The 27,892-nt window shown below is 39.3% G+C and overlaps 1 protein-coding gene across 3 annotated transcripts in view; it reads left to right on the forward strand.

The window, feature by feature from the left end:
• ALDH1A2 (aldehyde dehydrogenase 1 family member A2) overlaps positions 1 to 27,892 on the forward strand; it is a 120,068-nt gene that overhangs the window by 70,700 nt on the left and 21,476 nt on the right. For 2 of the 3 annotated variants that reach the window (XM_069596391.1, XM_069596392.1), the window contains 3 exons: positions 6,711 to 6,772; positions 8,769 to 8,897; positions 9,024 to 9,137. In XM_069596391.1, coding sequence (XP_069452492.1) covers positions 6,711 to 6,772; positions 8,769 to 8,897; positions 9,024 to 9,137 — 305 coding nt within the window. The remainder of the gene's footprint in view (positions 1 to 6,710; positions 6,773 to 8,768; positions 8,898 to 9,023; positions 9,138 to 27,892) is intronic. The other variant, XM_069596393.1, reaches the window with a different exon arrangement.

Below are 27,892 nucleotides of genomic sequence, written 5' to 3' on the forward strand. Positions count from 1 at the left end.
CAAAAGATGGGAAATGGGCTGTGATTTTTTTTCTAGGCAGAGAGGTGTACTCATACTTCGTCCTAGGTACAGAAGAGAAGGAGGGAGAAGTAACCCTGCCGCCCACTGGCGTCCACTTATCCCAGATGCAGAGAGGCACTCAGCCTTAGACTCCCCATCCCAAGAGGAAGCCTGCGCTCTGTAGCATTCCCTTTATAGCTTGAGATACAGGAGTCTATGTGAGTTCTCTCTCCACACACCACATCCTTGAAGAATCATCTTCACCCTTTTTTCCCCCTTCTGCATTCCTTGGCATCACACTCTCATTCTGTGGTTTGTGATATCCACCTAAATCCAAACCTTATTCACCTTTGGTATGTTTCTAAGGGAAGTGAACTTGAAGTCTGATGACCCAGTTTCAAGTTCAGGAGCCACAACTTAACCAGTGATACTACTTTAGACTTAACCTCTCTGTGGCATATTTTCACTACTTGTAAATTTCAAATAATAATAGTTGCCTTAATTTTTCCATACATTGTTTTGAGCATGAAATGAGGCAAGAATATGAAAATATTTTGTAAAAGTTATATATGTTTTTGTTTTTATTTTTGTAATTTAAAAGTGTTAAAAACATTGCTTAGATTCTTCTACACTTCAGATCAGAGAGGCCAAAAGTAAATAGAAATGAAGTCAACAACTGTAGATCATCACGAGACCTGGGGACTTCCCTTTATCCACTTGGCTCCTCTGAACCTGGGAACCTGGAGTGTGATCTGTGCATCAGAGCATTGGTGTAACCTGAGAGCTTGCAGAAATGCAGACTCTTGGGTTCCAGCCTAGATTTACAGGTTCAGAATCTGCATTTTAATAACTCCAGATGCTTTGTGTACACATTTAAATTTGAGAAGCACAGTGTGGCATATTATGTGGCACAATGAAAATCAGAACCACAATGAGGTATCACCTCACCCTGGTCAGAATGGCTCTCATCAAAAAGTCTATAAACAGTAAATCCTGGAGAGAATGTAGAGAAAAGGGAACCCTCCTACACTATTGGTGGGATATAAATTGGTGCAACCAGATAAGAACAGTATGGAGGTTCCACAAAAAACTAAAAATACAGTTGTCATATGATCCAGCAAGTCCACTCCTGGGCATATATCTGGAGAAAACTCTTAACTCAAAAATCACGTGCCCAGTGTTCATAGCAGCATTATTTACAATAGCCAAGACATGGAAGCAACCTAAATGTCCCTTGACGGATGAGTGGATAAAGAAGATATGTGTGTGTGTGTGTGTATGTATACACATAATGGAGTAGTATTATTCAGCCATATAAAGAATGAAATAATGTCATTTGCACTAACATGGATGGACCTAGAAATTATCATACTAAGAGTATTAAGTTAGACAAGGATAATTATCATATGGTATCAGTAATATGTGGAATCTTTAAAAGATGATAAAAATGAAATTATTTACAGAATAGACTCACAGACATGGAAAACAAACTTACAGTTACTAAAGTGAGAAGGTAAGGGAGGGATAAATTTGGAATTTTGGATTAAGAGATGCAGACTACTATATATAAAACAAATAAACAAGAAGGACCTACTGTATAGCGCAAGGAACTGTATTTAATATTCATAATAAATGCAAAAAGGCAAGATGGTTGTCTCAGGAGGCCTTACAAGTAGCTGAGAAAAGAGAGGTGAAAGAAAGGCAAAGAGGAAAAGGAAAGAGATACCCATCTGCATGCAGAGTTCCAAAGAATAGCAAGGAGAGATAAGAAAGCCTTCCTAAGTAATCAATGCAAAGAAATAGAGGAAAACAATAGAATGGGAAAGGCTAGAGATCTCTTCAAGAAAATTAGAGATTCCAAGGGAACATTTCATCCAAAGATGGGCTCAATAAAGTACAGAAATGGTATGAACATAACAGAAGCAGAAGATATTAAGAAGAGTTGGCAATAATACACAGAACTATACAAAAAAAGATCTTCATGACCCAGATAATCATGATAGTGTGATCACTCACCTAGAGCCAGGCATCCTGGAATGTGAAGTCAAATGGGCCTTAGGAAGCATCACTATGAACAAAGCTAGTGGAGGTGATGGAATTCCAGTTGAGCTATTTCAAATCCTGAAAGATGATGCTGTGAAAGTGCTGCACTCAATATGCCAGCAAATTTGGAAAACTCAGCAGTGGCCACAGGACTGGAAAAGGTCAGTTTTCATTCCAGTCTATAAGAAAGGCAATACCCAAACTACTGCACAGTTGTACTCATCTCACACCCTAGCAAAGTAATGCTCAAAATTCTCCCAGCCAGTCTTCAGCAATACATGAACCGTGAACTTCAGATGTTCAAGCTGGTTTTAGAAAAGGTAGAGGAACCAGAGATCAAATTGCCAACATCCACTGGGTCATTGAAAAAGCAAGAGAGTTCCAGGAAAACATCTGCTTTATTGACTATGCCAAAGCCTTTGACTGTGTGGATCACAACAAACTGTGGAAAATTCTGGAAGAGATGGGAATACCAGACCACCTGACCTGCCTCTTGAGAAATCTGTGTGCAGGTCAGGAAGCAACAGTTAGAACTGGACATGGAACAACAGACTGGTTCCAAATAGGAAAAGGAGTACTTCAAGGCTGTATATTGTCATCCTACTTATTTAACTTATATGCAGAGTACATCATGAGAAATGCTGGACTGGATGAAGCACAGCAAGACTCAAGGTTGCTGGTAGATATATCGATAACCTCAGATATGCAGATGACATCACCTTTATAAGATCATGGCATCCGGTCCCATGACTTCATGGCAAATAGATGGAGAAACAATGGAAACAGTGGCTGACTTTATTTTTCTGGGCTCCAAAATCACTGCAGATGGTGATTGCAGCCATGAAATTAAAAGACGCTTACTCCTTGGAAGGACCAACCTAGGCAGCATATTAAAAAGCAGAGACATTACTTTGCCAACAAAGGTCTGTCTAGTCAAGGCTATGGTTTTTCCAGTAGTCACGTATGGGTGTGAGAGTTGGACTATAAAGAAAGCTAAGTGCCAAAGAATTGATGTTTTTGAACTGTGGTGTTGGAGAAGACTCTTGAGAGTCCCTTGGACTGCAAGGAGATCAAACCAGTCCATCCTAAAGAAGATCAGTCCTGAGTGTTCATTGGAAGGACTGATCTTGAAGCTGAAACTCCAATACTTTGGCCACCTGGTGCGAAGAACTCACTTATTTGAAAAGACCCTGATGCTGGGAAAGATTGAAGGCAGGAGGAGAAGGGGACGACAGAGGATGAAATGGTTGGATGGCATCACCAGCTCAATGGACATGAGTTTGGGTAAACTTTGGGAGTTGGTGATGGACAGGGAGGCCTGGTGAGCTGCAGTCCATGGGGTCACAAAGAGTCGGAGACGACTGGGTAACTGAACTGAACTGAACTGAATCCATGTTTATTTTAATTATTAGGCTTGAAGAATATTAGAAGAAAATATTGCTAGCTCATGAAATCTTTTATTTCTTAGATTTTCCTGAATGTGAGGCTAACAAATAGCTTTTAAAAGGTGAGTTAATTTAAGATATTATAAGTAATAGGGTAGATGGTACTTGGATATAGTAAAAATTAAGATGGCTCTTTTTTTGCAGTTTGAAAATTTTTATTGGAATGTAGTATTTTTATAATATTTTATTAGTTTCTGCTGTACAGCAAAGTGAACCAGCTGTACGTATGCATATCTCCTCTGTTTTGGATTTCAGGAAGGTGGCTCTTACGTGATTGTCCTTTGAGGAACCCTGGTCTAGAAGCTGGTGAGAGTCAGAGCTGGGTCATACTAGTTGTGTGGGACCTCTGGCGTGCCTCCAGCCCTGGTCAGGGGTTACATGTAGGAGGTATAGTTCTCATGTGCCAAGTACCCTGCTCAGACTAAGGGTGTTTAGAATCCTCTTCCACCAACCATCCTAGAATACAGACTGAACTCAAAGGTCTGGGACCCCTTCTTTATCTCTCTCATTCAGTGCTCTTTTGGGAAGAGCTCAAGCACCAAAATGCCGTTTATTTATTTGCTGTTTAGAGAAACTTAGAAGAGTCTTCAGTTTCTTTCCTTGTGCCAGCTTTAGCTAAATGTTGATTCTTTGAACATTTATCCAGGAAAGTTCTCATTCCCCATAACTCAGTTTCCCTTTGGATATAGCTATGGAGTTAAGTTCATTTCCTTTTGAGGTCAGCTTTTAAAGATTGCCATACATTTCTTTTTTCTTCTCTTTCGTTTCTTCAATAACTTTTAAAATTATATACGTAGTACAACTAAACTCCTCAGCATTTAGAATGGAGAGAGGGGAAATGCTTTATGAATTACCATGCTGTGGTTGTGCAAGTGCCCTGTGAATTCTTCGGGACCATTCTAGTGCTGCTGAAATATGCACCTGTGTTGCTCTCCAGTTCGTATTCCAGTTTTCTTCTTAGCCCTTTTGCACTTCATATTGACATTACACTCTCTTTCTATAGTCTGGGATTAATGCTTGAATCCATCATCTTACCCATATTACAGCATTTATTTGGGAAGAATTTCCTTGCAAATGATACTCTTTAGCCTCTTGATCATTTTTTTTTCTCCCCATGAGAAATCTTCTCAGGGAGAAGAAACAAACATTTATATCTTCTAAAGGAAAAAATGTGAAAAGTATTAATAGGAAAAAAAGCTTTTTCAGAGATTTATAAATTGAAGAAAGGTGGTAACTGGCACTATTGTAAAGAAAGATATCTATGAAAATTCTTGAATTGTCTGCATACAAAGCTGAGATAGTTAACTTGATTTTTAAAATATTACTTAGACTTCTTATTGTCCTCCTGTGGATGGTTTCCATATTTGGGCTATTTTTTGTTGTTTTAGTGGAGATACATTCTAAAATAATTTCTTTGCTACAGTTACTGAGTTTACCTACTTCCTAAAGTCTTTAATTTAAAGTATATACATCAAACAAAATTAAGAGACAAGTAGCAGACTAGGGGAAAACTTTGCGTATACACATGACAAAGGCCTAATGTCCTTAATATACACAGAGTTCTCTAAATGACGGAAAAAGAAGAATAAACCAGTAGAAAAATGGGAGAGGATATAAACCTGAAGAAAAAAATTTTAATGGCTATTAAACATGAAAACATATTCAATCCATATATCATCAAGCACAAATCAAAACAAGTTGTCATTTTCTTTCAGGTTGACCAAAATTTAAAGATTTGAAAAAACCCCCATGTTAAAGGATAGGGAGGAAAAAAACATGTTGGAATTATGAACTGAATAATTTTTCTGAAGGGTGATTTGGCAGTATTTATCAAAATGTGAAATGCATGTACATTCTGACTGTGAAATTTCACCAATATGCATAGATATATAAAATAGTGTTACAGCATTATTTATATAGCTTGCACTGAAAGTAATCTCTTTAGTCCCTCAGGACAGTTTACAGCAGTACCATTATTTATTGAGCCAGTGGCAAAACATTCAGCAGCTTAAAAAGTGTTAGATTTATATGAAAAAAAAGTGGGAAAAACCAAAGTGTAGAAGCCTATGTATAATATAGTCCCATTTGTATTCTTTTGAAAAAGAGAGAGGATAAAAGGATGCTAATGTATATGGGGGGAAAAGTTCTTTGAAAAGATGTACCAGCAACAGATAGCTGTTAATTCTGGGAAGAATTAACATCTCCCCCTGTCCCTGCTCTTATCCACATCTCTAATAGTAATGCTCTTCCTGAGTATTAACAGAGGGTCTCCACTTTCCCCAGTGAACATCTTTTGAGAGAGAAAACAAGTGTCAGTGAAGTGGCCAAAGGGTTGACAATTAATGCAGGGGGCAGGTGCGAGGAAGACCCAATACCAAAAATGAAGAGCTTTATGCTAAAAACAGGCATTTTTTGGTTATTTCCTTTAGCCACTTAAAATAATTCAGATAAACATAATGGTACTTTCCTAAAGAAGAATTTGGTTTGGATTTCCTGGGTATTTGTTCCAACTGCTGCTTGCTCCTATAGGGAAAACAAGGTCATTAAATCATCCTCATTTCCATGGCTGGTTTGAAGGTGGAGGCTTTGGGTTATTGATAAAATCTTCTTTGAAGTGGACTCTTGCTTTCTTGAAATAGGCCTAGACATGCCTGGGTTCCCCGTGCCCAGAAGTGCATTTGGACACCAAGACTGAGTTATGAAACAGGTCTTACTTTTAAATCTCACCTTTTCCAGCTGCCTAGCATTTTAAATTTACCTGATAGCGTTTTACTTAGTTTCTTTCTTTCTTTTTTTTAATACTTTCAGAAAGCTATTTAAAATTTTGAGGAACCTCAGTTTTTAACTCAAGTAACTATTCCATATATAAGTATCATTTTGATAGTTGATATAATATTTAATATTTTCCAGTTTCCAGCCACTCCCCGCGCTGTCCCTTCCCCACCGTCCACCCCCAGGACTGCATCTGGTGTGATAAACTCATCCTTTATTTTGCCTTCCAGGTCCTCTACCAGTACTCTGTTTGGGTATCTGGGAACCTGATGTGGAGAAACCCTTTGCCAAGTGATAGCTTCTCCTAGCTTTAATACACAGTGGAGTGGGAACCATGACAAAAAAGTGTTTTCAACTTTATTTCTGCTTTTTGCTGCCTCCCGTGTTCCCCCTCTGCAGTTCTTCTTCTCATCTGAACTCTGTGGCAGTGACTGTGCTCATTTCTTTCAGATGGAGATTATTTTACCTTTACAAGACATGAACCCATTGGTGTGTGTGGACAGATCATCCCGGTGAGTGTATCTCCTCACGCCTCGTATTTATTTTCATTTGAACCAGTTCTCTTAAAGATACATAAAACATGGACTTCAGCAATGTGTGTTTTCCATTACTGGGGAAAAAAAACTGAGTTCATGTTGTTGACATATCTTTAACAGCCTCCCTGCAAATGCTTATTTGAACAGGTTAATAGGGTTTCAGCTTCGTTACCAGGAGTTGAATTCTCAAGTTATGGAATTCTCATGATTAAAATAAGCAAAGCAAAGCCCAGTGTATTAATAACCTGCCTTCAGTTATGGATGTCCATTCAGCTTATGGAAAATTAATGCTTTGTTATATTTGCTTGTTTATTTTTTAGAACTGTGACTCACCATTTTTCCAGGCATATTGTTTTATATGGTCTTTTAATCCCATTCTTCCCCACTGTTTCTTTTCACAAGAATCTAGATAGAAGACCCTACAGAAGACACAGCAGTATAGTTCACGTCACAGTCATAATTGAAACCATGCCGTGCTGTTGTGTGTCTTGTACAGGGAAATAGATGTAGTGCTTAGTGTTTGGATTGGAACATTAAACACTGTCTTTTTTTTTCCCCTCTCTGCCTCATACATAGCCTTGGCACTATACAAAACATCATCGAGTCTTCCAGCAGGAGAGTCTAGCTAATCATTCTGGCAAGGATTTCAGGGGAGCCTCAACTTAAATTCTTAAAGTACAGACAACAAGTTTTCTCAAAATACAGGAGAATAACTCAAGATAATCTTCAGCTTTGGGAGCCAAACATTTGGGGGACATATTAATAAATTATTTTAAAGGTCCACAAACTCTGGGTTACTGTGACATGTATTCGAGAATGAAAGGAGAAGATGAGAGATTTGGTTTAAGTTCTTCTGCCCCTAAACCACCCAGGGAAATCCTACTCAGATCAGAGCCGGGTTGAGGTCTGTCACCTTAATTGCAGGAACTCAAACCTGCTTTTCCTGCCTTCCCCAGACTCAGTTAGCTGCAGCTTTCACTGACAGGACAAGAGCCACTTGTCAGCCAGCTCGGCTCAATTACTGCGCTCCCAAGATTTATATACTGTAGATGGAATTAAAACATCACTGTGTACTCCCAAGTTTATAAACAACTAAGGGGAAAAGAAATTGGGTGTTTGGTGAAGGCAAGACACTTGTATATTTTTGCAAGCTTGCCAGGGCCAGTGAGAATCCTTCAAGGATGGCAGCTGAGATGCTTCAGGCAGAAACACATTGTGGTCAGGGGCTAGAGCCAGGGCACCAGGATTTCTGTTTTCTTTCTTAATGAAATTATCAATGACACCTGATAGTACTGAGGTTCATGCCTGCACTTACAACAATACAAGCTTAATATCCTTTTTAAAATTGGTTTAAACCATCTTAGGCCCCAGTCTCAGATACACACATATATTTTTTAGTCTCCATTAGTTTATTTTGCAGTGGCCAGGAGACAAAGTAAGACTTTTGCGTCCTTATCAGTAGATGCACTTTATTTTTTGTAATTGTGTGTTTTGTGGCAATACATGTAGGTAAAGAAAAAGGTACTGCCTTGAAATACACACTGACTTCTAGGTCTTCCTCTCTGACGAGCTTTTATACCAGCCTGAAACCCTGGTATAAAAAATCACAAATGCAAGAAAAAGTTTTCATACACAAGAACTTACTGGAACCAAAAGCTAATTTTAAAAACATATAAAATGACAACAATGAAAAGCTGAAACAAAACAAAGACTCCCTTTTAACGATAAGATTTCTTTTTGTGGGTAGCTGGAAAATAGTAATTTGCTGACCAGAGAGAGAATAGGGGAGATTTTCACGGTCAATCCTGTTCTCTTCTTAATGAAGTAATTAAAAAATCCAAACATCTATACTCTGTGGTGGGACAAGATTTATGTTGAGGACCAGTCTGAGAAATCTGAGAAGTCACAGCTTGAAAACAAAGTAATGGAGGAATATTTTTCCATCTATCAACCCTGAGATTTTGCCTTTCAGTGGAACTTCCCCCTGCTGATGTTTGCCTGGAAAATTGCTCCAGCTCTGTGCTGTGGCAATACAGTAGTTATTAAACCAGCAGAACAAACACCACTCAGCGCGCTCTACATGGGAGCCCTCGTCAAGGAGGTAAGAGAAACCGACCTCAGGAGTGGCTCCCACCCTCCTTACAGTTGGGGCCTAGTGGAGCATATCCGATTCAATGTGCTTCATCAGCTTTCACAAGCCACGTTTCCTCCAATTCTGTTTTGTTAGGCTGGCTTTCCACCAGGAGTCATCAATATTTTGCCAGGATACGGGCCAACGGCCGGGGCAGCAATAGCTTCTCACGTTGGCATAGACAAGATTGCGTTCACAGGGTCTACTGAGGTAGGTGCCTGAGAAACCACAGCTTAAAGAACAGTTCCACAAATGAGTAGAGGGTTTGAGAGAAAATTGAAAATGTTACCCATGGACTGAACACCCAAAGAGCAGTCAGTGACTGCTCAAGGTCTTACCAAGCAGATAAGACCTTAACAAGGTCTTACCATAGCTAGAAGACGGATGGGTGGCAAAGTAAAGGGGGACATTGACTGTTTGTGCCTCAGATCTCTGGGCTCTTGTGTGCTCCATTTGTGTGAGACCTGTCCCGGAAAAACAAAACCCTATTATATTTTGAAATAAAAGAAACAAATATCAGAGGCAAAAACAAACTAACAAACTGTCCCAAAAGAGTCTATCCCAGAAGCTGGGCTTCTGAACACTTTCTTGAATCAAGAACACAAGTTAAGAACTGGAGATGTCAAGATGAAAATGGAAACACAACCTTGTCTTATCATTATATCCCCAACTCCTGTAGATGCTGTTCGCAGCTAACTATGACCATGAGCCTTAAAAGGTCATAGAGAGTAGAGATCAGCAATTTTTTTTCTGCAAAACACGGCCAGATAGCAAATGTTGTGGACTTTGCTGGCAATATGGTCTCTATTGAAACTACTTAACTCTGCCCCTGGAGCACAAAGTAGCCATAGGTAATGTAGTATGAACTGAACCCAGCTGCAGGCGAGCACTGCGTGTCCTGTATTGACCTTGCTCTGGGGTGAGGGGCCTCTGCCTGCCTGTCCACCTCTTGGCTCAAGCACTACTGGGCCACATGTCTTTCAGGAGTTATCAGTCATTCTGGTCAGATGAGACTAGAAGACACTCTTCAGTGAATGGTGCTATGGTTCAGCTTCTTGTTTGGGCAGGGCAGACTGGGCCCTAGGGCTGGCAGAAGTCCTCATTTGAGGAGATGAATCAGGCCAATCTGCGTCCATCTGTGTTCACTGGTCAGAGTGTGCCCCTAGTTTGGTTCTGCAGATGAGCAGAGCCACTGGTTGGGATTACTGCTTGGTCACTGCAGATGTGAATTCAGTCTGCCAGGATTTGTGTGTTGCAACGCCTCCCCCTCTCTCTGTTGCAGTCTCATTTCGGTGGTGGTTGAGCTGTGCAGATTCCCCTGCAGTGCCCATGGTGTGAGATCAGAGTAGTGGCTCCCACGGGTCAGCTCACAGTTATGAGTTCTCCTTTCCCACTGGAGAAGCCAGAGGGTCAGGAGAAATGTCTCCCCATGGTGCTGCAGTGGCCTGGGGGAGGGCAGTGCAGTCACAGAGTAGCTGCTTTTCTTACCCTTGTCATGGGTCTCTGGTACAGGGGAGCGCTTCCCGCTTAACCTTGCGTTCTAGAGTTCTCTCCATGATGTCTTTTTTTTTTTTTCTTTTTAAAACAAGTGCTCCTTACGCTTCTTGTGACGGAAAGCAAAGTCTGGAGCAGTCTGTGTTGCCATCTTGGTAACATCATTCCTCAGTATTTTCACTAGTACCAGATTGCTTTAATTATAAGGTTTTAAAAGATGTGTTGGAGTATGGCAGGCAAGATACCCTCTTACTTGGTTTTTCAAAACCTTCAGGCTGTTCTTGCCCATTCTTTCAGATAAAATTTCAGTTTGGTTTTCCAAGTACCTCATCTTCCTCCACACAGCTCTCATTGGAATTTTGATTGGCATCCCATTACCTGTCTGTATTAAATTGAAGGTGAGTGTTCTTTCTAGAAGACTGACATCTCATCCAGGAACATGGCATAAACCTCTTCAGTTATTTGTCCTACAGTGTTCTTCACTGATGTCATCATCATTTACATCTTAGGCTTGTCTTGATAAATTAATTTCTAGGGATTTTTTTTCTTCCAAGGATATTTCAATTTTAAAACTGAGCACTTTTTTAAAAGTCCCAATACCATGTGTTGGAAAGTCATGTTGAGAGGATGACCTAATCTTTCAGGCCAGACAAGAAGTAGCATAGTGCATCAATAAGAACATAAGTGCTTATTTCCAAGTTGCCTGGGTTTAAGTCTCTGTTTTGCCATTCCAAAAGTTTTTTGAACTTTTGAAAAGACTTTACTGAAGTATAATTTACATACAATAAAATGCATTCATTTAAGTACCAAATACACACTGTCACATAACCATCACCCAAACTAAGATATAGAATATTTCCATACCCTAAAAACATTTCTCATACCTTTAGCCCCAGGCAATCAGTGACCCTCTTTGTTAATATTCATTCCTCTGTTACTTTATATAAATGGAATATACAATATGTACTCTCCCATGCCTGGTGGTTTGTTTTTTTTTTTTTGGTGAGGGGTTTGTTGTTCAGTATTTAATGAATTATTGATATGATTGGATTTGAATCTCCCATTTTCACTTTTATTTTCTACTTGTCCCATCTGCTTTTTGTCCCCTTTCTCCTCTTTGTCTGCCTCATTTCGGATGAATCAAGCACTCTATTTTATCTTTTATTTTGGATTATCAGCTAAGCCTCTTTTTAAAGTGGTTGCTTTAGAAATTGCAAGGTGCGTTTTAATCACAGTTTACTATTTAAAAGTATTATGTTACTATAATGTAGCAACAGTACAACAATTCTTCTGTTTCTCATTGCATCCTTCACGCTGCCACTGTTCTAGGACTCACTGTTATGTATGTATGTAGCCCACAGTACATTGCTACACTTCTTGTTTTAAAAATTCAACTATCTCTTCAAAGTGAAAGTGTTAGTTGCTCAGTCGTGTCTGGCTTTTTTTGCAACCCCATGGACTGTAGCCCACCAGGCTCCTCTGTCCATAGAATTCTCCAGGCAAGAATATTGGAGTGGGTAGGCATTTCCTTTTCCAGGACATCTTCCCAACCCAGGGATCAAACCTGGATCTCCAGCATTGCAGGCAGATTCTTTGCCATCTGAGCCATCACAAGAAAACAAAATTATTCTACGTTTACTCACATACTTTCGTTTCTAACCCTCTCTCTTCTTTTTTTTGCCTGTGTTTCTTTCTGATATAATTTTCTTCTGTATAGAGACCTTTCTTTAGCATTTCTTATAGTGTGGGTCTGTTAGTGACAAATTCTCTCAGCTTCTGTTTGTCTGAATATGTATTTATTTTGTTTTCATTTTTTATGATTTTTTTCTGAATATAAAATTCTGATTCAACAGTGTTTTATTTTACTTTCAACACTTTAAAGATGTCATTCTGTTTTTTTTTAATGACTTGCTCTGTTTCTGATGTTAGCAGTCATTCTTATCTTTGTTTTACTGTATATAATGTTTTTTCAAATATGTATGCTTTTTCATGTCTATTAATTTTTGAAAGGATACTGAACATTGTGACCATTACACTATGGACCATGTAGATTTTGTTTTCTTTCTTTTAAGAGTGCTGGACTTTTTTCTGTCAGGCAATTAAGTCACTTGCAGTACAGGTTGACCCTTTTGACACTTAATTTTAAGCTTCATTAAAGACTAGTTTATCTTTTACTAAGATAATAAAATATATTAAGATTACTAAGTTGGGATCCTTCTGGATTTTGTAGTGAATGTTCTAAATGTTCAACCAAGTCTTTCTGCTCTGGTTAGTCAGAACTCAGACGTCCCCAACCCTATATGAGCTCTGAGTATTATTCAGCATACAAATTCCCTGATCTTGGTTCTTTATCCCGTTTTCTGAAGTATACCAGTCACCACAGGTATACCCTTTAGCTTAGCCTTCAGCCAGAGAATTGATGGGACCCCCATAAGTTTTCTTGACTGCATTGTCAGTACTCTCTGGTACTAAGCCTTTTTAACCACCTCATTCTCTCTAAACTCTAATCTATTTCATCATTTCAGGGAGATCAGCACGTTCTACTTTGGTCTTAACATCCCATGATGCAAAAGGTCTTCCCCTGTTTCTTTTTTTTAATTTTTAAAAAATTTTATTTTATTTTTAATTGGAGGATAATTGCTTTACAATATTGTGATGGTTTCATTCCCTTGTTTCTTTTATCTCTAGAATCACAGTCCCATACTGCATGATATTCCATTTAAAGGAAGCAATTTCATGTACTTTTCTAGTTGTTTCCAGTGCGAGGGCAAGTTCAGTGACAGATTTTGAGAAATAGACTGCCAGTTATTTCCATAGCCAAAATGAGTTTATTCAGAATCAGCAAAGAATTGCAGTTTGGGGTCTACAGCCATGGCAAACCACATGCACATCCTTCCACAGCAAGGAGGGTACTCTTTTAAAGAAGAGAAAAGGAAATTGGAGAGCTGTAGTAAACAGAGTCCACTGGAGAAATTGGGAGTTTGAAGTAGAGTTGCTTTTTGTTGCCTGACTTGTGACAGTCTCTTCTCATTGCATGAACTCTTGCCAGGTAAGAAGTTTTTCTTTTTTCTGTTGGGCTTTGCTACTGTCATAAGTGGTAGAGCTCCCTTTTCTGATCTTCCAAGTCTATTTTAATTGAGGTTTCTGTTTATTACGTTTTTTATCTTTTCTCCTTTTGATCAAGACCTTTCTCTGAAAGCATTGCTGGTAAGAAGTCCAGTTTTCTGGTTTCAGCAGCATTTTATCTCTCAGTGCCAGGAAAGACCTTTGGTGTAGTTTCTCACATCAGAGGGAAAGCATGCAGATTGAAAACCTATTGAGGTCACATTCTAGTAACAAAGAAGGATAGGAGGGAGAACTCTTAGGCGGTTTTTATGTAAAGCCCTTGTGTTATCAAGATTATAGACATCGGAGATCTTCTGAAGTATCATGTCATCATTAAAGGTCTGGCAGGCAAGTTTCCAACAGACCTGGTCCAGATTATCTTGGAAAGGCTATCTCATCAAATATTGTCTGCTTCAATTCCAGGGAATCTTTACTTTCAGGTCCCCAATGATGTGCAGGCCCACCCAGAGTTTGGTGCTTTCTTTTACTGTATCACATAAAGCCAAAGTCTGTTCCCTGGAGTTCAGTGACACATGGGTTGGTTAGCATTACTAGATAGAGGGATCTTTCCAGCAAGGTTGAAGAAAGTCTTTCTGGAAGTTTTTTCCAGTAGATAAAATCTCCACAGAGCATAAGGTGTGATGCTCAACATCTTTGTCTCCCAAGAGCACACTGTGAAAAGATTGCTGTACCAAAACATGATTGTTTTTAATAGAAGCAATTTGGCCTTTGCAATATTGCAGGATCTTTCTTACCAGTGAGTCAAGAGGCAGGAGCCAAGTGCACTGGACATTCAATGACTATTTCAAAGTGTGAGAGTTTATGAGTTCCAGAAGATACCGATCTAAGATCTAGAAGGACCTCTTGGTGATGCTTTTGGCCAAGGTTTTTTAGGGACTCTACAGATTTCCTGTTTGAATCTTAACAATATCATTAGTGCATTTGACTAAACTAGAGGGTTGACAGTGATTAGGATGGTCAAAGTGTCATGAAACTGGCCAAAAAGTGCACAGTTGTCTTACCTGACTAGTAAGATGAGTTCCTTGATCACTATGAAGTTCAAGAGTTGTCCAGGTAGTGATAATATTTTTCAAAGGGACTTTAGTCACAGAAGAGGCAGTAGCCTGTTTGCAGGAGGTGGCTTCAGACCAGAACTAAAACATATTTATATTCATGAGATGGAGGAAGTTGTATGAAATCCTTTTCCAGACCTCAGATGGTCATTAAGCAGTTTGAAATGTCCAGGAGCAGTGCAGACAGGCTTATTTGGGGTATATATTTCAGACAAGTGGGTTAAGTGATAAATTCTTGGAGCCTTAGTGTTGCCTCACCAATGTTGATTCATGAATGCTATCATTTTGTCAGTAGACCAATGGTTTAATGTATGTACAGTGGTTAGGAGTGAGAATTTTAGAATCTCCACTAGGACTGAGTTGTTATTTGGTCTAAACCGGAGCTTCCTCTTTTTGTCAAACCAATAACTGTTGAATTTCTAGTCTTGTTTTCCCTTCTCTGAGGCCAACAGTGTTTGGCTTCTATACTTTTTCTAAGTCACCATTTGGGGAAATATCTCTTTGGACCATGCCAGAGGTTTGGTTGTTGTTGGTTTCTTTAAGGGCAGCATTCTTTCTGGAAATGTCAACAAGATGATTTCTTTTAGCTTCCAAAAAGTCACATTTAGAATATCCTGGAATCTTAATAAAAGCAGCAGGTAAAAAGTATTGCATCCAATAATCCCTGAATATAAGGGTCATTTAAAATTTTGGCTTCCTTGGTAGCTCAGCTGGTAAAGAATCTGCGTGCAATGCAGGAGACCCCGGTTCGATTCCTGGGTTGGAAAGATCCCCTGGAGAAGGGATAGGCTATCCACTCCAGTATTCTTGGGCTTCCCTGGTGACTCAAACAGTAAAAAATCTGCCTGCAATGTGGGAGACCCAGGTTTGATCCCTAAGCTGGGAAGATCCCCTGGAGGAGGGCATGGCAACCCACTCCAGTACTCTTGCCTGGAGAATCCCATGGACAGAGGAGCCTGGCAGGCTGTGGTCCCTGGGGTGGCACAGAGTCAGACATGACTGAGCGACTAAGCACACATGTGCGGAAGCCATGCTGCCCCTCTGAAAGCATGTCTACTATCAGTGGCACTTTGAAGGACAAGCTTGTGTAAGAGTATATAATTCAGCCTGTTTAGCCAAAGTAGCCATAAGTAAAGATGCTGCTGCCAACAGTATTAAAAGGAGTTGTAATATCATGCCCAGCACAGTATTTGTCATTGTCACTTTTTAAAAAGAAACCATCAGAGAACCATGAGAAGTCAGTGTTTCCTAAAGCACTTTCCTGCATATCATCTCAAGGAGTCAAGCAGAGACCTGTCAGTGTTACGCAGTCATGAGGGACTTCATCAGTGGCAGAGGGGAGAAGAGCAGCAGGGTTACCTTTACTCTGTGAAAGAGTTCTGTGAAGAGCATGAAGACTTCATAGGAGGTGAGGCAGGTGTCTGAGAAATGTTGACTATGATGAGAATTAGGTGAGCTTTTCCTACATGAGGTACAAAGGTGGTTAAAGGGGATCCCATAACAGTTTTTTTTGGTAGCGTTCACCGAAAGGGCTGTGGTGATTTTTTAACTAAAGAAGGGAAAAGTAATTAATTTTCCCCTTTTTCTTGGAGGAATTCTGGAATTATACTTCCCTAAGAAATCTCAGGTGAAAATGGATATGGATGGAGGAACTAAGAAGAAAAGAGTATTTATCTCTCAAAGGGTCTAAACCAAAGGAAATAGATTCAGAGAAAGAAACTCATGAAGTTCACTAGAGAGCCTCACTGTTTGAACTGTCTCAGTACTCTGAAACAGCACTGCTTTATAGTAGTGGAGTCGAGCACCAAGATGTGGCTCTAATGTTAGGGCTGAAAGAGATTCAGCCCCAGTCTGGAGAAACATTTCTCTAAGATGAGTAAGAGGGAGGGTTGGGAGGAGCCCCCTGTAGTTCCTCAGAGCCACTTCCTTGAGGATTAGGAGGACAATGGAAAAACTAGTTAAGAGACCTGAAGATGCCAGAAGTTTGAATTTGTGACAGTCTCTTTTCCAATGTCCTGGCTGTTTTGCAAAGGTAACAACTAGGAGGGTTTTTTTTTGTGTGTGTGTTTTGTTTTGTTTTAAGGGGTCTTCATTTGCTTGAGTTGAAGATTAAGAATTTTGTTGATCTTCCTTTTAGATGATGACTCCTCTAAAGTGTGAGAGAGCTGGTATACCAGATTAACTGCATCTGAACTGGACATCCCATGGGTTACCCATCCCATCCTGGTCCTTTTTACTAGAAGGGAAAGGTCCCAGTTCAGCCCACTGATAAACACAAAATCAAAAGCTCCTCAGGTGGGATCAACATTTGAAGGAAGACCACAATTTTCCTTAACAATCTGAAGTTGATTATAATTGTCATGAGCAGGTTCAGCAGATTTTTGTGTGCAAGCTTGAATTATGTCCCAGTCAACAGGCTCTGGAAAAGTCCAGAAATTGCTTGATGAAGTTGTATAGCAGTTGCCTGAGTCTAATAACGTAGTGGGCTCATTTCCAGCTTTAATTCTAGACAGCTTTCAGGATTCTCCCTGTTAGCAGTTTTCATCCAATACTGGGCCTGGCCTTCACCAGGAAGATGTACATCAGAGAAACCAGGTTGATTATCTTTGTTTTCTGTATCCTTTAATTACTTATTGTGGATGTAGATAACTTAACTACTTTGGTCTTTTAACTTTCCTACTAGCTTTATAGGTGGTTGAGTTACTATCTTTATCATGTATTTGCCTTTCCCAATGAGATTCCTCCTTTTATAATTTTCATATTTCTAACTGTGGTCTTTTCTGCTTAGAGAAGTCCCTTTAACATTTCTTGTAAAAACTATTTTGTGCTGCTGAACTCTTTTAGTTTTTACTATCTGTGAAACTCTTGATTTTCCCTTCAACTATGAATGATAGTCTTGCTGGGTATTTTTGATTGTAGCTTTTCTTCCTTTCATCATTTTAAATGTATCATGCTACTCCCTTATGACCTGCAGAGTTTGTGCTAAAAAGTCAGCTCATAGTCTTATGGGAGTTCCCTTGTATATAACTGGTTGCTTTTCCTTTGCTATTTTTAATACTCTCTCTTTAACTTCAATTTTTGTCATTTTAATTACAATATGCTTTGGTATATTCCTCTTTGGGTTAACCCTATATGGGACATTGCATTTCCTTTCCCTAATTAGGCAAGTTTTCAGCCCTTATGTCTTCAAATGTATTCTCTGCCCCTTACCCTCTTTCTTCTTCTGGGACCCCTATAATGTGAATATTAGCACAGCTAATATTGTCACAGAGGTCTGTTAAACTGCCCTCATTTTAAAAACATTATTTTTTTTGTTAGCTTGGATGATTTCCCCTACTCTGTCTGCTAGTTCACTTGTATGTTCTTCTGGATCATACAGTCTACTGTTGATGCCTTCCAGTGTATTTTCTATTTCAGTTATTGTATTCTTTAGCCCTGTTTGGTTCTTATATTTTCTAACTCTTCGTTAAAATTCTCGTTGTGTTCATTTGTTCTTCTCTCAAGTTCTTTGAGCACATTTATGATTATTACCTTGAAGACTTTATGGGGTAGATTGCTTATCTCCAGTTCACTTAGTTCTTCTGGTACTTTATCTTGTTCTTGCATTTGGAGCCTATTCCTTTACCACCTCATTTTGAGGGCGCCCCAGTGGCCCCCTTCCTCTTTGATAGACTCTCTAAGATCAGCTGGTGGGTATTACCCAGGCTTCTTTCAAATTACTGTTCCTGCCTTGGGTCTCAGAACATGTTCTGTGTGTGCCCTTAAGAATGGAATATTCCTCAGCTCTTTGGGTCTCCTGAAAGCAAGCCCCACTGGCTTTCAAAGCTAAATGTTTTGGGGGCTTTTCTTCCTGGTACAGAGTCCCCAGGCTGGGAAGCGTGGTGCGGAGCTCAGACCTCGGCTCCTTGGGGGAGCATCTCCACAATTGTTCTTATTCTCCCGCTTGCAGGTCACCTGTCTAGGAGCATGGGTCTTGATTATATTGCATCTCAGCCTCTCTACTCCATCTCCTTGTGGTTCCTTCTTTGTATATGTAGTTACAGAAGATCTTTTCTGCTAGTCTTCCAGTCATTCTTATCAATAATTACTCTTTAAATAGTTGTAATTTTGGTGTGCCTGGGGGAGGAGGGTGAGTTCAATATCTTCCCACTCCACCATATTGGCCACTTCTCCTATTTTATCTTTGCATCTTAATTTTAAAATCTTACTTTGCAGAAAGGCAGTTTTAGGCTCCTGACAACGGAAACTTCAAACTACCAATTGAAATATGTGTTTAAAATTTTAGAGCTATTTAAATTCAAGGATTTCAAAAGTTTCCCATAATCACCATGGATATTCTAAATTGCCTTTGGTTAGGTAGGTTTCACGGAGAAGACAATGGCACCCCACTCCAGCACTCTTGCCTGGAAAATCCCATGGACAGAGGAGCCTGGTAGGCTGCAGTCCATGGGGTCGCTACTAGTCGGACACGACTGAGCAACTTCACTTTAGCTTTTCACTTTCATGCATTGGAGAAGGAAATGGCAACCCACTCCAGTGTTCTTGCCTGGAGAATCCCAGGGACGGGGGAGCCTGGTGGGCCACTGTCTGTGGGGTCGCACAGAGTCGGACACGACTGAAGCGACTTAGCAGCAGCAGTAGCAGGTAGGTTTCAGGCAAATTTTCACAGTTTACCATTGTCTCAAATGAGATATATTATACTCAATGAGGTTACAAATTTATATACTTCTGTTTATATAACTAAAGTCATAAGAATACAACTCTCGTGATGTTCAGATTTAGAAGTCCTTGGTTTCTTTGCTGTAGGATATTCTTAAAGGATTATAATCCTATAAATGACTAATTTCTAATCTTCTGGGGTGAGATAATTTGATTATTAGTTTAGTATTGATTTTTTAAGCTTTAATCATTGAAGATTACAGTTTCTGGTCATATACATAGATTTGCGGGTGCTGTGTTATTTTTCACTGAAGTCTGTCGTTCAGTCATTATTCTCACTACCCCAAGTAGCATCTGATGTGTAGTCAGCAAACATTACAAGTATTTGTTAGGTATACAAAGGAGGAAAGATTAAATTTGAGAAATAAAAGCTTAATCCCGGAACTAGAAGGTGATGAATGCTGTCTTTCTTCAAAATACCACTGATAGCTTAGGGTTTAATATCTTTTACTTTGTAGCTGTATAATTATGAACCACTTAATTCTGTACAAAATTTGCTTAATAGTAAGCATACATTTTTCAGAGTTGTGAGAATTAAATGCACAGTGAGTTTTTATAAGTTTTAAGCAACAAGCACATGTTAGTTTGTAATATGTTACTAGCATCCTAAAAAAATGAGGGAGTTCTGTAGGTTGGATGGTCTGTCAAGGCTTCAAGAGAAAGAGAGATTTGATACTAGTCTTGTAAGTAGAGTAAATTGGGAAGAAGTAGTATTTCAACAACTAGAGGCTGAAGAGTACAGGAAGTCTTAGTGAAGAGAACAGGGATTGAGAGAGGGCTCAGGGAGAAACGTTGGGAGGCAGATGAACTAGAAGGCAATGTTCTGCAAATCAAGCCATTGAAAATAATTCTCAGTTTAAAACTTGAGGCCAGAGTGGAGAAGATGTCTCAGAAAAAAAATCATATAAAAATTATACACCAGTGCTCTCTATGAATATAGACCCAAGAATCCTCAATGAAATACTATCAAGCAGAAATCAGCAACTTAAAGGATTATATAGTATGACCAAATAGGATTTATCCCAGCAATGGAAGGTCAGTTTAGTATCCAAAAAAATCAGTCAGTGTAATATTCCATATTGATAGAACAGAGGACAAAACCATACAATCATCTATGTAGAGAGAAAAAAGCATTTGACAAAATCTAACACCACATAGAAGCATACAAAAATATTATTCCTAATTGCCAAAAGTGGAAACAATCAGAATATCCATTAGATGGTGAGTTGATGAGCAAAACATGGATGTGTCCATATCCATACAATGGAATATTGTTGTTGTTCTTCAATTGCTCAGTCAAGTCTGACTCTTTGCAACCCCATGCAAACAGGCAGCACGCCAGGCTTCCCTGTTCTTCACTATCTCCTGGAGTTTGCTCAAACTTATGTCCATTGAATCAGTGATGCCATCCAGCCATCTCAGTGGAATATTATTCAGTCGCAAAAAAGAAGGAAATACCAGTGTATGCTTTGCCATGGGTGATTCTTACCAACATGCTAAATGAAAGAAGCCAATCACAAAAGGCTACATATTGTGTGATGCTATTTCTATAAAGTGTCAATAATAGGCAGATCTGTACACAGAAAGTAGGTTAGTAGCTTCCAGACGTAGAAAAGAGGGGAGAATGGGAAAGGACTACTAATGGATATGGAATGTTCTGGAATTAAAATCTCTTCTAAAGTGAGAAGCCTAATAGAGATGGGGAAAAATAGCCCTGTGAACCTAAATCATGACAGATAGGACTTGTTGAGGAGTTAGTGTGTGTCTGATTTCCTTGTGCCTCAAGGAGTTAGTGTGTGTCTGATTTCCTTGTGCCTCAAACACTTGGGAGAGTGAGACAGTGCTGGACACCAGATGTTCAGTGACTGCTGAACACATTTTCCAGTGTTCTTGTGGAATAATTTTTATATTTAAGGAACACAAAAGCGTGCAAAACTTAAGTAAAATATTAGGTTTCCTTCTATACCCATTTCCCCTAAATCATCTTTCTGATTCTCAGATTATATTACTCTCACCTAAATTCAGGCGAAGTTAATTTCCATCTACAGAACTATCCAGTGTTTTATGCTGAATAAGCAAAGGTAGTAACTGAGCTGATAGGTTAATAATCTGTCTGATCGATCTCATGATCAAAGAAGACCTCCTCACAGAATTTTACATTAATTTAGGGAGTTTAGAGCTTTAATGTAGTTCACCTTGAGTGTATTTATTTCACTCCTTTATTTAGAGTCTCTTAAAAAAATAAAGTACTTTTCATGGCTTTGCTGAAATGAAAACTGGAAAGAATGCTGCATCATTCCACCTCTTAAAAAACTAGAGGAAGATTTTTTTTTTTCAGTAAGATATGCCAAACACAGCCTTCAAATCATACTAAAAGCAATCAAGATTAAATATCAGATCTATATTAGAAACCTTGTATCAGACATAATTTAAGCGTCTCTAATGGTGGTGTGCGTTTGTTCACAGTACATGTTAATATTTAATCTTCCCCATGCTCAGATGCATGTGTGTAGATAAAGGATGATTGTACCTAATTCTTCGATTTTGAGGTTGAAGTAAGCCAGTATATCTGAAGTTTTTAACACAGGGTCTGGCTCTTAGTAAGGTGTCGATAAATATTAGCTGTTATTGTTTTATATTTATTTTTAAATGAAATTTATATAACAATGTAGTCTTGGGAAAATGTGTAATAGAGAAGGGGGCTGGATTCAGCCAAGCTTGGATCAAATCCTGGCTCTCTTTACCACATTATTTGATCTTTCTCATCTCTCATCTCTTCATCTGTTGAGACAGTTAGGAAGAACTCCTTACGTCTTTATTTGTGGATTAATGGCACTAGTGTATTTGAAAGTTCCAGTCCTGTTGTTGGCATATGGTGAGAAGTCAGTGAATACTAATTAAATCTGATTGATTCTAGTTGAATCTATTTGCAGATAATGTCTGTCAAAACTAATATCTGCTTTCCTCTGGAAATTTTACTTTCCTTTTGTTTGTTTTATGGCTTTTATAAATATTTTACAAATATTTTTGTCTTCTAATAAATGTTTATTTTGTTTGTTTTGCTGTTCTAGTTCACTTTTTTGGAAGGGCGCCTAGGTGCTTGCTTAAATAAACTGATTATGAATTCTTCTTTTATCTTTTTAAATGGAATAGCGTATTCCATTTAGAGAGTAGTGTTGTCAGAGGACACTTGGTACCTAGTAAGGAACTCACAGTTTTACTATGGTCTAGATCAGGGGCCAACCCTACAGCCACAGTATGCCAGAATTAGGTTCTGGTGTAGGGAGAAATGTCTTTGTAGCAAACTATAATGTAATTACCACTCTTGTTCCCTGTCGTGTAGTTACGATTGTTTTCAGTAGTATCACTACCTTCCCTATAGTAATGGGGAGGTGAGCTCTGGGGGAGAGAGGAGTGATTTGTTTAAATTCAGATTCTTGAGCACCACCTGAGACCTTCTAAATTAGAAACTTTCAAGTGGGTCCAGGAATTCTTATTTTAATAAGCTTTCCTAGTGATTCTTATGTTTATTAACGTTCAAGAATCACTAGTTTGCACATATTTTGAAGCAGCCTACAAAGAGGTGCCCATAATGATCCTGGGGTGAAATGATGCTGTGTGGTGGCATTGGAGCTGTACTAACCTTACAAAATCCTCTGGGGAAACATGCCCAGGGCACAGGAGAACTAGAGAAGATGGGGAGGATTAAGTTCAGGAAGAATTCAGGCGATTTTACCAAGAGTCAGTTCAGTGCTCTGTATGCCAGGTGAACCCCAGAATTCCCTCATTTGTAAGATGTGAATTAAGGGAATTTTTACCAGTGCCTGACATGGGAGAGACTGCAATCGCTTATTGGATGAAAGAGGAATTTTATGTTGCTCACAGGAGCCCAGAGAAATCAACTGATGGGTTCATAGAAAACTTTACCCTATAGGCTTAGCTGGTCAGATTTTCTTCTTGAGGAGTTTTTGTTGATTTAGCCCTTATCTGCAGAAAATCAATATTCCTAATGGAAGGTCCAAGGTTTATTTCAGTCATAATTGTTGGTTTCTGAACATGGAAATTCACCACCATTTCCCACTCCAACTCTCTTCCTTCCCTGTAAGATCATCAGTATAAAAGATTTTCTACCATAGCAACCTGATTGGTTCATTAAGTTTTTTATTTACCAGTGTGAAAGTAATCAAGTCAGTCGGTGCAGTATTTCATGTGGAATATTTCCCTGAAATCAGTCACTTATAGTTACGAACCTCTCTTTTGAGCTCCAGACTTCTATTTATAGCTCTGGAGTGGACACATCTACCTGGGTATTTAATCTGCTTCAGGTAACAGGTTGATTCGTGACCTGAACCCTGCACCTTCCCATGTTCTCTGGCCTCCCCAGACTGCTTGCAAATCTTCACATGTGATTTGCCTTTCACAGTTCAACTGTAACCATACACATGCCTTTTTTTCTAACAGAAATGACCACGCTTCCATCATCTACTCAATGAGTTCCTAGCTCAATGATTCTGTTCTGTCATCTGTGCAGTTAAATGAGAGCTGGGCAACTTATATAATGAGTATGATGCTTTATTTTTATTTAGATTCATAATCTCAAAAATTGTCACCCTTTTACTTTTGGTAATTTCTTTTATTAGCCTTTAATTTGTTCTTTATTTTCACCACCTTTTGCTTTCCTTTAAGTTTATATATTTTTTCCTCTTCACTTGTTCTTTTTCCCTTTTGGGCTTTAATTATTTTAAAATTTAATTAATTCATTCTAATACACTTGACTTTAATTAACACCACTAAATCACATTTGAAATAGTCATGTGTATTCAATATCATTTCCCTACCAACAGTTCACAGAGGACAATGAAAAGATGTATGGCATAATTACTGTAATAAAATAACATTTTTACTGCTTAATATATCTTTATTAACAGCTTTATTGAGGTATAATTGATGTGCAATGGATTTCACATATATAAAGTGTACAGTTTGGTAGTTTTGACGTATGTATCCACCTGTGAACCTATCACCACAGCTCACATGGTGCACACATCCATCACCCTCAGACATTTTCTACTACCCCTTTGTAACCTCTCTCCCTTCTCTCCCCTTCCCTCCATTCCCATTCCCAGGCACTGATCTGCTTTTTGCCACTATAGGTCATTTGCATTTTCTAGAATTGTATATGAATAAAAGCATACAGTATATACTCTGTTATCCACTTGTGATCAACACAATTATTTTGAGATCCATGCACATTTTTGCATATATATATCAAAAATCATCTTTATTACTGAGTAATATTCAATTTTATGGATACATCGCAGTTTGCCTGTTGGACATTTAGGACATTTAGGTTGTTTTCATTTGGGAACTACTACAGATAAAGGCTCCTATGAACATTTTCTGTGCCAGTTCATATGTGTGTGTGTGTGTGTGTGTGTGTGTGTGTGTGTAGATTGGTTGATTCTTTTGTTTTCTCTTGGGCAGATGTCTAGCAATGGAATGGCTGAATCATATTAGGTTCAGAAACTGCTAAATTTTTTTTCAAGGTGGGTGCATCATCTTACCAGCAATGTATAAGACTTCTAGCTCCTTCACATCCTCGCTAGCACTTGGTACAATCAGTCTTTATAATTTTAGCCTTTCTAATAGGGGTACAGTGCTGTCTCACTGTTGCTTTATATAACGCAAGAAACTTTATCTTCACAGGAAGAACATTAAAAATGAAATATGTTATCTTCATCAGTGCAGATGTCCAAAGGGGGAGCTGAGAGAGAATAGAGAGTTGGGGAAGAGAATAAGATGCAAGGTGGCCCCATGAACCATTTTGCTGCTAGGAACATTCATGCAGTGAGATAGCGTATAGCAGTGTGCATTAACTAGTTTCCCCAAAGTTTTCTGGTGGTGTCTATTGATACTTCTCTGGAGGGGTTTGTGTTCACTAGGAGGGAAACCAACCCTGTGCGTCTGGAGTATCTCCCAGTTTCTTCTCTGGGATGATACAACTGATGGGTAACAGAAGACCAAGTTGTTTACTCGCTAAGTCATGCCTCACTCTTTTGTGATCCCATGGACTGTAGCCCACCAGGCTCCTCTGTCCATGGGCTTTCCCAGGCAAGAATACTGGACTAGGGGATCTTCCCAACCCAGGGATTGAACCCACATCTCTTGCATTGGTAGGCGGGTTCTTTACCAGTGAGCCACCAAGGGAAGCCCAGTAGAAGACCAGAGTATTTGACTAGAATATGGTGGCTCAGAGGTTAAAGCATCAGCCTGCAATGCAGGAGACCTGGGTTTGATCCCTGGGTTGGGAGGATTCCCCTGGAGAAGGAAATGGCAACCCACTCCAGTATTCTTGCCTGGAGAATTCCATAGACAGAGGAGCCTGGTGGGCTGCAGTCCACGGGGTCGCGAACAGTTGGACACGACTGAGCAACTTCACTTTCACTTTCACTTTATAATTATATCAATGGTGCCAAGTCTAATAATCATGTAATCCCAGACCCCTTACAGCTTGTAGTTTTTTACTTCTTTATTTACCTATCCTTTCTTAATTTTGTAGGCTGCTTGAGAAATTGTATAGATTCTTCCAGAGGGCACATGTCACTTAAATATGGATTTGAATGTGGCTCCACTAACGATTATCCTAGTATCACAAAACGTCTGGAACAGCCAGCAATAAGAAGCTTATTTGAGGTGGCTGCTTTCCATTTTACTTTAGAAAAAGGCCTTTAAAAAGAAAACAAGTTACTCAAAGATAGGATTAATTTCTTTTATGCAGCTAAATACTTAAGCAATGAATGTAAATATTTAATATGTGACTATGAAAGGGCTCTTATAAACACAGAGGCAATAAACAACCTCAGTGAAGTATAGGAAAACAGTTTGCATTTTGCTTAGTATGATGTTTTCTTTATTCAGTTAGGTTAACAAACCATGATTTCATCATTAGTCAACAAGATAACAGAGAGACCATCAAAGCAAACTACAGGAGAGTCCAGATTGATTCGTGCCAAACAAATGTTTGTAGCTAACAGCTGTATTATCACTGATTCTAATTTACGCAGCCGGGGTTCTCCTTTCATTTCCTAAGTGAGATGAATGTCATCGTACATGGTACGGACACCCTCTCTGCTGCTTGAGTAATGAATCGGGTCAGCTCTCCCCTCTGGGTAACCTCACCCCTCTTTGTAGGTGGGAGGAAGTGGCCTGCCAGAGTTTTAGTTATTTTTTAAAAACAGCTTATAAGGGGCTTTCTAAGGTTGTATAAGTCCATTAGTAAACTATCCAGCGTTTGAATCAAAAAGACCAGTTTGTTATGTCAAAACCTTTGGATGTACAAATTTTAAGTTATTACCTTTCTTGTTTAACACTTGAAGAAAAATTTGATTACTGAAGAGAAAGAAAGAGTCTGCTGTAGCCTCTGCCTGCCACCCTGCGATGCCGTGATTCATTCTGCAGTAGGTCTCTTGCTCCGAGAGCTCAGGCTGAGGATGAACCGATCCTAGGAAGCCCATCCCTTTAGATCACCTGGTTCGTGGGACATGTGGTACCTTTGACTTGAGGATTCTAGGCTTCTTCCTATCAAAGGAGACCTCCCCAAAATCAAAGTCTTAATTTTAAAAATTTATTTGAAATACAAAAGGAAAGTCTTATGTAACAGAAGGAGGCTGAATGTTCAAGGCAGTCACTGTAGAATACCTGTTAGTTGTGGAGAGTGTGTTTAGTCATCAGGGTTCTGCTCAGAGCAGCAGTATCTAATCCCAGGAGAACATGTGGAGCAGAGCAGCCGTACTGGCCCTGCCGCTCGGTGGGTGCCTGTCAGCAACTCAGGATTGCTTGACCTGAGTCATGTTTTCTTCTTTCAAACCTAAAATAAGGTAATAATTCTTGCCTCACAGGATCACCATGAGGATTAAATAATGTTTATAAGAACAAGCAGTTCAGAATAGGTGCTCAATAAATGAGAATGTTCAACAACTGAAAAATAGAACCAACAGGGGAAGATTAGAGACAGTATGAGAGAGGTACCCTTAAAGATTCTTTAATCCCATGGTTTTTAACCCTAGCAGCACATTAAAAATACCCATGCCTGTAGGCTCCACTGCAGACACCATGATCAGAATCTCTGGAGGTAGAGCCCAGACAAAGAAAAAGTGTTTAAGAGCTGCAGGAAAATAGATGTGCATTCAGTGTTAGAACCATGAAGCCATTCCCTTCATTGAAGATGTGGAAGTTTCAGCCAAAGATAAGGACGGTGCTAGCAGTGGTGGCAAAGCAGGGCCTTGCACACAGGCATCCTGTCTGCCAATCTCTCACTTCCGTTTCCTTAAAGACTTCATATTCTCCAATTTCCAGAGACTTGAAGAGCAGCTGTAATGTCTGGCCCGTTGACTCGTCAGATGTTGTTGAAAATGTCTGTCTGTGTTCACGCGTGCGTGCATGTGCACACGCACAGGAGTCCCTCTGCTTACTGTCAGTCTGGTAGGGAAGGCAACAGTTAAACAAGAAGAGTATGAGAGTTATGTGGGATCAGAAAAGTGGGAAAACCAAACCCTGTAGTGAGGGCAGATCCAG

Source organism: Ovis canadensis, chromosome 7, assembly GCF_042477335.2.
Source record: "Ovis canadensis isolate MfBH-ARS-UI-01 breed Bighorn chromosome 7, ARS-UI_OviCan_v2, whole genome shotgun sequence".
In the NCBI taxonomy this organism is placed as follows: domain Eukaryota; kingdom Metazoa; phylum Chordata; class Mammalia; order Artiodactyla; family Bovidae; genus Ovis; species Ovis canadensis.